Source organism: Gasterosteus aculeatus, chromosome 17 (genome assembly GCF_964276395.1).
Source record: "Gasterosteus aculeatus chromosome 17, fGasAcu3.hap1.1, whole genome shotgun sequence".
In the NCBI taxonomy this organism is placed as follows: Eukaryota; Metazoa; Chordata; class Actinopteri; order Perciformes; family Gasterosteidae; genus Gasterosteus; species Gasterosteus aculeatus.
The window spans coordinates 15,375,014-15,383,763 of NC_135705.1; the positions used below are offsets into that span (position 1 = coordinate 15,375,014).

The following is an 8,750-nucleotide window of genomic DNA, read 5'->3' on the forward strand; positions in this document are numbered from 1 at the left end:
CGACATGCAGCTTAGTGACACGTTTGTATTTAAATGAATATGACACTGATTGTCTGTTGTGTGTGTGTGTGTGTGTGTGTGTGTGTGTGGATCTTTACATTTACTGCTCATCTATTGACTACAATGTCCGGGGTTTTGTGTCTCTTGAATGGAACGGGTGCACACCAGTGAGTTTGCCCAGGTGACCTTTTGGACTTTTTCCTAGCTGAGCAAACATTGTTTTCTGGTGAAGACTGATCTGGCAGAGGATTTGACTAATAAAAATAATAAAAAAACACTCCTATTAAATGTTGGGAGAAACTGAACATAATGGGACTATTACTACTTTTGCGGCATCAAGCAAACCATTAGGGTTGTGCTTTTATGGTTGGAGGCAGGAATCTGTTGCCCTTTTTAACTCAACAGATCACTGCACAAACAGTTGATTCAAATGGATGGATTTTATGCCAAGGAAAGAACAGCCCCAGAATTGTTCATTTCGAAGACTTTGGAGCAATGGCTGCATGTGGTGGATTCAATGCTTGAATTAACTCTGTATGAGAAACCTTTTTTGGATTTTAATGTGAAGCCAGAGGAGGGAAGAATGTCCGCCTGGCCCAGTGCTTTGGAGGCCCACAGAGACTGGATTCTGGTGTGGACGGGGAGAGGAACTCCATTCCTGTGCCGGATCTTGAATGGATTTATATCAAGGCACAACCGGAGGGCTGAAAGTTCTGACCGTATCTCGATGGGGTTCCACATTATTTTGCTCATCCCTGACCACATAGACATGAAATAAAGTTATAGAAAGGAAATCTACCAATACTCTAGGTATCTGCTAAGGGACTAGTCTGACACAAATATTAATTTACTTTGTGGCAGAGATGAGATCTATATCACTAATGCATTCAAATAAAACTACCGGCACCGTTTAGCTCAGTTTTGCATAAGGACACGACGTGGGGGAAACGGTTAGTTTGGCTCTGTCTACCTATATCTTGTTTGTTCAATCTGAGGTTGACCCTAATCTGTGATTCTACTCGACAAAGATTTTCTTTGACAATGAGTATTTGCTTCTTTTTTTTCATGCTGAATAATTTTATTTCCAGGAAACACATGAGCACATCTCCAGTAACCACGTGATTGCAAGTGGTGCTTTGTTGAGAAACTCCCGTTTTTCAGATCTATTAAATCAACTAATTGACTAGTCAGCTAAAAATGTCTTGTGACGACAACAGCACTGGTTTAATCTATACAAAACCCTTTGTATAAAAATGTGTATTAGATGTCTTACTGAGGTCCAGTTGAAGTATTTCGTAGTAACTTCTCTGAGCGACTTACTGGCAAAGAAATAGTCCACCAAAGGGCAACCGATACTCCCCTTTTCTACATGTCTGGACAGGACGAAATTTGCAACAAATGTTGCAACAAATTGTTGCTTTCCCCCTCAGAGTTTTGTACGGATTAGATAAACAAGATGTAAAGTCTTATTGAGTGAGTTTTAGAGGTGCTGGGAGGCTCTTTGGCAGCCTAGTACAAATACAGGCCAGCTGTTTCCTGTTTACAGGCTTTATGCTAAGTTTAGCTCAGTCTGCTGTAGCTTAGTATTTAATGGATTGACATAAAAGTCATGTAAATCTTCTCGTCAAACTCCTTGCTAGAAAACAAACAATTGCCTGTATCCCAAAATGGTCCAATTGGACCTGGAACAGGTGAAACTCCTTCAAGCTCACTAATGAAAATGCAACATCAAAACAATTAAATATAAAGGGGACAGGCTGTGGTTATATACTGGAAAAGTTACTTCCTGTAGTTTACCTTAGAATTGAGCAGGTCTAAGTGTTTCCTTTTATTTCCAGTCTTTGTGCTAAACTAACCAGCTGCTGGCATTAAAACACTTAACAGGCACATGACGGACTGACAGAGTTAACTCTAGGCAATAAAGCAGATTATTATTATTCTCTCAAATAAAATCAACTGCTTTATTTGAACAATGTCTTTCCATCACGAATTTAGAAATCAGCATTTTAACAATTGAAAAGGAAGTTGAGGCGTAGCGGTGCCCTTGTCAGAGCACTTCAATGACGAGTTAAAAGCTCTACAAACATAAAATCCTGCTCCATTTTTACTTTAATATATTGCGTAGACCTAAGAAATGACGCACTTAAAAGGACTGCAGTCTGCGGATATGAGATACTTATGCGTACACACAGCTACATAGGAACGCCTGAATGACATCATTTAGTTTGTTTAATCTGGGTGTGGGAGCATGTGTGTGCAAGTATGTTTTTGAAGTGTGGATTAAATTGCATGGTCACACACGCTATACCGACCAGAATAGTGTCCAGAATACTGATATTAATGCTGTTCTTGCTGTTTCTTTTCTTTGATTTAATGCAATTTTACTCATCATTTTGTGTTTGTGAGGATGCAAATGTCACACATAAAGTTTCTATTGCAAAGAAATACACGTTGTCGGGTTTGTTTGCAGCACAGCTTTGATATCTTTTGCTAAGCCCACGGTGTTTTGGTTTTTGGAGTAGAAATAGGAATGATATGCAAATGGTGATACACTGTTTTTTGGGGGGTAACTTGGGGAATCATTCCAAATAAAACAGTATGCCGTTGAAGCCTGTTAAAAGGTTTCCATTTATTCTGCTACTGAGAACTGATCACCACAAGCTGCATGGATAATGAGTTCTGTGGTGTATTATATGCTCAAAGTGCTGGTTCACCCAAATTACACAAAATATACTGTGGTATTTGCATATTTGTTTAATTTGCCCACATTTTGTTATCAGAGCTTTCTGTCTGCACTCTGATACAATTGATTTGAAAAGGACTTTATTTCTTGTGATCACTGCACTGGAATAAATTTCCTTTTTTTTTTGTTTTATCCTTCAGCAACTCGTGTTATAAAAATAGATACCATGAAATCTTTTGACAGTGCGAAAAGGTTCTGGGGAAGTTGCGTTGCTGTTCAATGTTTTCTTTTAATCCTTTGAGCACCACAAACAGAATTCCATAATCTCCTTCAAAACTGTACTGGAAATATAAATCTTTAAAGTTCAAACTATTCATATTGCTGAATACTACAGGTGGTGCAGGAGTCTTTTCTCATGGTAAACTGACACTTAAAAGGTTGTACAACCATATTAATTACACCTAAATGCATAGAGAAGATGTTGAGGTGTTTCTTTATATTGTGATGAAACTTAAACTACAATGTTGCAGTGGGAAAATATTCCCAACGTAGCAGTACTTCAGTGTTACTTTACAGTAGACTGTGCATGCCTTATGAAAGTAGAAAGGCTGCTTCACTGACCTCAAGTTTACTGCTGTGTCCTCTTAAAATACCCAGAAGACAAATAGAAGCTAACTGAAGTGAGCGCTTCCACTCAGCTTGGTGAGTTGCACGAACAGAATTGTTTCACTAATAGTTCTTATTTCAAACCTTCAGCAGAGGCTGGTGATCCTGCAGCATGTTGAGAGCACAACATCCCCGTGTAAAGTACAATGTGCCAGTAACAAGGGGTTAAGTTCGTCCCAGTTAAGTCCCACTAGACTTTCCCCATTTGCTTGTGACAGAACAAGCCTTTTGGATTAGATGTATGCGTGCCATTTTTTTATTATCTAATTTTTAAATGAGCTTGTCAGTAAAGAAGCAAGACAATGAGTAAATTCTGTATTCCCGCTGCCTCCGGTACTTGTAGTCCATGGTGGCAAATTATCACCATAACGTCTCGGTTTTGTCGCCACCAAGTGGCATCATCTACTGCTCGCAGCTGAATTTGATCATTTCTTTTAAGCGTTTCTTTGTACTTTTTTTAAAGTTATGAATTCCCCTTGTGTATATATCCTTTTCATATAATAAATTAGTTTTATAAATATCCAGGTACACAAACTCTGCTTCACAGAGTACTAGGCAATATTAAGTGGCTGTCCATCTCCTTTATTTTCTCCGTTACAAACTTTTGTGTTTTATTTTATTGACAAAGATATTTATATATGTAATTACACATGACTTCCAAGGAAATAAAATGTTTATGGTTGTTCGCAGTGACTAACATCAAATCAGTTTTCAAGCATTGATTAGTTACTCACCTAGTGACCTTTTGTCTTGACAGAAGGTGATCCATTATGCCTTTAATTATTAAGTAGAGAAAAGTGCTTAATGCAACAGTATTTCAATCTGACAGTTGGAAAATCAAATAAATTGTAGACACTGTCCAATTGGGTGATCTACCACCTCTTCAGCTTCCCCCTGCTTTATTCTTCCCCTGTGCACAGTCTACATCCTGGTTCAATGCTGTTTGTCCAGGTCAGCCTCCAGGTGTCTGTGTGCGGCTCTCAGTGTGTCCTGCAAGTCTTTGTACTGAGCCAAAGTGCACGCCTCCTCCACGCGGGCCCAGCGGTAGTCCTGGTGCTCGTCAGACAACGTCACCGCTGTCCCTGGGTCCCTCAGCTCGGCCAGCCAGTACAGCACTTCTTTGGGTCGGCCTCGCACCTCGTAGCGCAGCTCTTGCACAAAGCCGTCAAGCACCTGCAACTGCTCCGCCCCCAACCCGGCCTCCTCCTTGGTCTCCCTCAGAGCTGTGATGAGGTCTTCCTCACCTGGATCCACATGGCCTGGAGGGGTCAGATTACAGATTATCTACAACTGGGACAAAGAACATTTCATGCTATATGAGGGGAATTCGTAAACACCTTTGGGTGGCGTCCAGTGGTGCTCCCCATAAGAGGTCTGCAAGAGGAGGTACTCAATGTTGTCTGGTGGAGGCACGACGGCCAGACGACGAAACACTATGAAGCCACAAGCACGCAGCGCCATCTCCCTGATCTAACAAATTCACACACAGCACATTTAGCATCGCATGTGGGCAGTCGAGTCACATGTACATCAGAACTAAACTCAGGTTAATCAAGGAAATGCACTTCTGAGAGTGAATGGTTACATTGACTTGGACTACAACATGGTTACAAGACAAAGTCATTGCGATGATGGTAATATCTAAGGCTAACTGTCAAAGAATAGATAGAATCTCTAGTAGTATGGGGGTACAAGCACATGGAAAATACTATACAAGTTCCCCAGCTCCCATTATTGTATTGGTCTAAAGTTCAGTTATCCAGTAAACATACTGGCCTCACTTGAGACTGAAAGACGTTACCCGGAAGCGTGCACACTAAAGCTTACGGATTTCACTGATTGTCGTCCAACACTGCAGCAACCGTTGGGTTGTTTACTTATGAAAATTATTCTGTTAGCACTGCTGTCACTTTAGCTAGCTCAGGCAGCTAACGTCAACCGTTAACGTTGCTCATGCAGCTCAGATATCAAACGTTAGAGACTTTTTACCGGTGTGTTATACCGTCTGTTTTTCTACCCTTGCTCAAAATGATCTATTTGACCTTTTACGAACACAAACTATAGCTTCGACGCGTCGCTACTTACTTAATTTTAAAATAAAGGGAGCGGTTTGTCAGCTGTCGCCGTGCTGCGATCAGTGTGGCGTGGTGCTCTATAAAATGATTCCGAGCCTCTTTGACGCTGGTTATGAAACGTTCCGCTTGTTGCTACTTTCTTAATGGTAATAAAAGAGGCATTAGAAATACATAAAATGAAAAACAAAAGGACTCCTTATCAAGATGTAATATCTTGTAATGCTATATGGTTAATATGTAACACTATAAGTTATTAAAAGAGGATCACTTTGTTCAATATCACTGTTATTGTTGTGCAACACATATAGTTGTATTCACTGTAAATAATGTTGGTTGTGTTGGGTGTGTGCATCTATAATAACAATTTCATAAATTAATTGTAAATTTACCATGTAAAAAAATTGGTCGCTACGATGGTAATAGAGGAAACACATTAATAATAATATTCCCTAGCTTCACTGGTCTTTAAATAGAGTAACATTATTTATCTTGTGATTAGTAAAAATGCTGTTATGCCTGTGGGAGACAGATAAGAAATGTACCTACACACAATGTAGATAGGACCATGGGAACGCAGCTTGTGCCAGAAGATAATAGAGATGGGCCCACCTTACCACACAAGCCGAGCTGTCAGCAGTACAGTTATCCAACTTCACAGAGGAGACATTGCTGCTAAGAGTTTCAAGGTAACGTAAAACTTAAAACTTAAGAATACATGTATTGTTATTCTCATATAAAAAATATATGGGGAGAGGCACAGTCAGACTGACAGATGGGATTGCATAAACACAACGTAATTTCAATAGATTTGTAGGAATTTATCCCACAGTCACTTGGGGCTTGTATTTTGTCCTGACATAAAGAAGTTTCTTGTTTTTGCTTCATTCTTAGCGTGTAGCTGCATGTAGTTTAGCTAAATGCCTCAGGATGTGTGACTTTTGCTGCCACTACGACTGTGCTTACTCAGCCTTCACTAAAGTGCTGATTATTCCACTCCACTATACAGGAATCACACTTGGGTTCAAGTTCCCCTCCATCTATTTATTATTTTTCATGTGTACTGACTGTCACAGAGATCACACATGGATGTTGGACTTTAGCCTCCAGATGACCAATGCTTTTGTAAAATAATGAAATGAATGTGCATCATACATGTTGCAATCATCAGGCACTTGACTGGTCTGCTATTTGGTATTTAGAGAATAATCGTTCAACTTTGGATGGATACAATTTCATTTTGCTCAACTAAAGGATCAGGCTCCGTTTAGTTTATATAACATATTTATATGTTCTCTCAATGGTTAAACGGGTGCAAATGAGACACACACTAGATTCTTAGAAAGAAAAGAAAATAGTCCATTTGGATCAAATACTGAATTGGTATATTTCTTTTGTATATTGGCTTTCTAAGCATCATTTCACAGGGCCATGGAGGAGAAGATGCCGCCAACGGGAGTGCCTCATTTTGTGGGGAAGAAGGAAGAACTGATTGAAGCAAAGCGCTCATTCAGAACACTAGAGGGTCGGGACATACTGATCATCCACCACCAGAGCGTCTTCTATGCTGTTGACTCGTACTGCTATCGTGAGTGAATTTCCTCTCAAAACAGTTGCCGCTTCTGAGAGAGGGAAAGCGCAACCATTATGCTTTAGTTTTAAAAGTATAAAAATGCCTGTTCATTCAACAACATGTGTTCTTGTCTGTTTGCGCTGGGGCTTATCACCTTTATATATATATATATATATATATATATATATATATATATATATATATATATATATATATATATATATATATATATATATATTTTAAAGTGCGGGCTTTAAACGGTCAGCTTACATTGATGCTTTACCCACTCGACAGATGCTGGGGGACAACTGCAGAATGGAGACATTGAGGTGAGCATTACTTTTGACATAAGACATTGTGTCTGGTCTAGAGCACAGCAAACAAAAATAACAACAATTAAAGTCAAAGTACTGTACTTTTGTGTTTAGTTGCCACATACGTGCTTCACAGGCTACTCAATGTATACTGCAACCCTGTGCTGAGGCAGAGAAACACGCTGTAATTAAGATACCCAGCCTGCATAACATTAAACTAATGTTATGCTAATATTGAAGAGACTAAATGACCTACACTCATCCCCTGCCAGCTTGTTTACCTGCTTTCTTTCAACACACTCACAGGAAATTGCTGGCAAGCTGTGCATAATTTGTCCGAACCACAAGTACAAGATCTCTCTTGCAGAAGGGGAGGGCCTGTACAAGGCCAGGGACCCCACGGAAGAAAAGCCTGTGCGCAGATGGTACTCCAAAGGCGTGAAGCAGCGGATCCACACTGTCACTGAGAGCAACGGGGATGTCTATGTCATGCTCTCCCAGTGCTCAAACTGGATCGAGTCAGACTTCTTCCAGGGAGAGAAGGGCAAGGTGGAAAGGGCCAAAGCCGCAGCAGCCGAGAAGAAAACATAATACTGTGTTGAGAAAATGAAATCAAAACAATCATAGTAGTTGGAAACATACGTTTTTGGTTCATTTAGATTCTCTGATTCTCTGTTTCTGAATTGGGGAGCGGCATGAGGTAGCTAAATGCAAATCCATACACGAGTATCCCTCTGCATTTTAATTTGAATCATTTATTATGCATACAGCGAATTCATTAGTAAGATTTAAAAGAAAGGTTCAGTGGAAAATTGTTTAAATGTAAAGATCCTACCACACTTTTTGTAACATATCGCTTTCACTCCCTCAGATAACCTCAGAAAATGTTTGTATAACAGGTCATAGATTTCAGCAGGTATTTATGTTCCTTTTCAATTTGCAAAAGATTTTCTTGAGCAACTGTGAAAGAGAAAAAAAAAAAAGAAAACCCTTTTGAGGGCACCAAGCAGCGACAATACTGGAGGTTGTTGAAAAGTGTGTTGACATTCGCTGAGAGGAACTGTTTCCCTCTCCTGATCCCACGAGGTCATTCTGCACAGAAAGCCTCCAAGATACCTTCCATTTTAACTTTACTTACAAAAATGCTGTTTTTTACAATTCACACAATGTATCTTGATAGCCTCTTTGTTGGACTCTCCCTGTCTGGACATTTGAAAACAAATAAAAAAAACCCTATCATTTCTAATTTAAACTGTCTATGAGGTTGTAATCGACTTACTGCAAAAAGGTGAGGTCGTTTATCGGCCCTGTGCAGAAATTAAAACCTTTAGTTAGAGTGTGCTGCATATTCATCCTACGTCATCTAAAGAGTCAGAACAGCTTGTCACATTCAGAATTATTCCTTTGTTTCCGTACCAATTGTGTGGGCTAAGATTGACAAG

At 39.7% G+C, this 8,750-nt stretch overlaps 2 protein-coding genes across 4 annotated transcripts; one reads left to right on the forward strand and one right to left on the reverse strand.

Moving 5' to 3' along the window:
• Positions 1 to 3,901: 3,901 nt before the first annotated feature.
• On the reverse strand, positions 3,902 to 5,547 carry nudt2 (nudix (nucleoside diphosphate linked moiety X)-type motif 2). 2 transcript variants are annotated; one of them, XM_040202676.2, is made up of 3 exons: positions 5,435 to 5,547; positions 4,687 to 4,819; positions 3,902 to 4,608 (listed from the first exon to the last, which is right to left on the reverse strand). In XM_040202676.2, exons 2-3 carry the CDS (start codon positions 4,808 to 4,810, stop codon positions 4,283 to 4,285), a joined length of 450 nt encoding a protein of 149 aa, XP_040058610.2. In that variant the 5' UTR covers positions 4,811 to 4,819; positions 5,435 to 5,547; the 3' UTR covers positions 3,902 to 4,282. The 2 variants fall into 2 exon arrangements, with proteins under 2 accessions (XP_040058610.2, XP_040058611.2); XM_040202677.2 differs by having other exon boundaries at positions 4,687 to 4,814; positions 5,435 to 5,521.
• A 421-nt stretch (positions 5,548 to 5,968) lies between these two features.
• rfesd (Rieske (Fe-S) domain containing) lies at positions 5,969 to 8,560 on the forward strand. 2 transcript variants are annotated; one of them, XM_040202674.2, is made up of 4 exons: positions 5,969 to 6,110; positions 6,836 to 7,009; positions 7,289 to 7,323; positions 7,615 to 8,560. In XM_040202674.2, the coding sequence occupies exons 2-4, from the start codon at positions 6,853 to 6,855 to the stop codon at positions 7,897 to 7,899; spliced, it is 477 nt and encodes a 158-aa protein (XP_040058608.1). In that variant the 5' UTR covers positions 5,969 to 6,110; positions 6,836 to 6,852; the 3' UTR covers positions 7,900 to 8,560. The 2 variants fall into 2 exon arrangements, with proteins under 2 accessions (XP_040058608.1, XP_040058607.1); XM_040202673.2 differs by having other exon boundaries at positions 6,042 to 6,110; positions 6,821 to 7,009.
• The last annotated feature ends 190 nt before the right edge of the window (positions 8,561 to 8,750 follow it).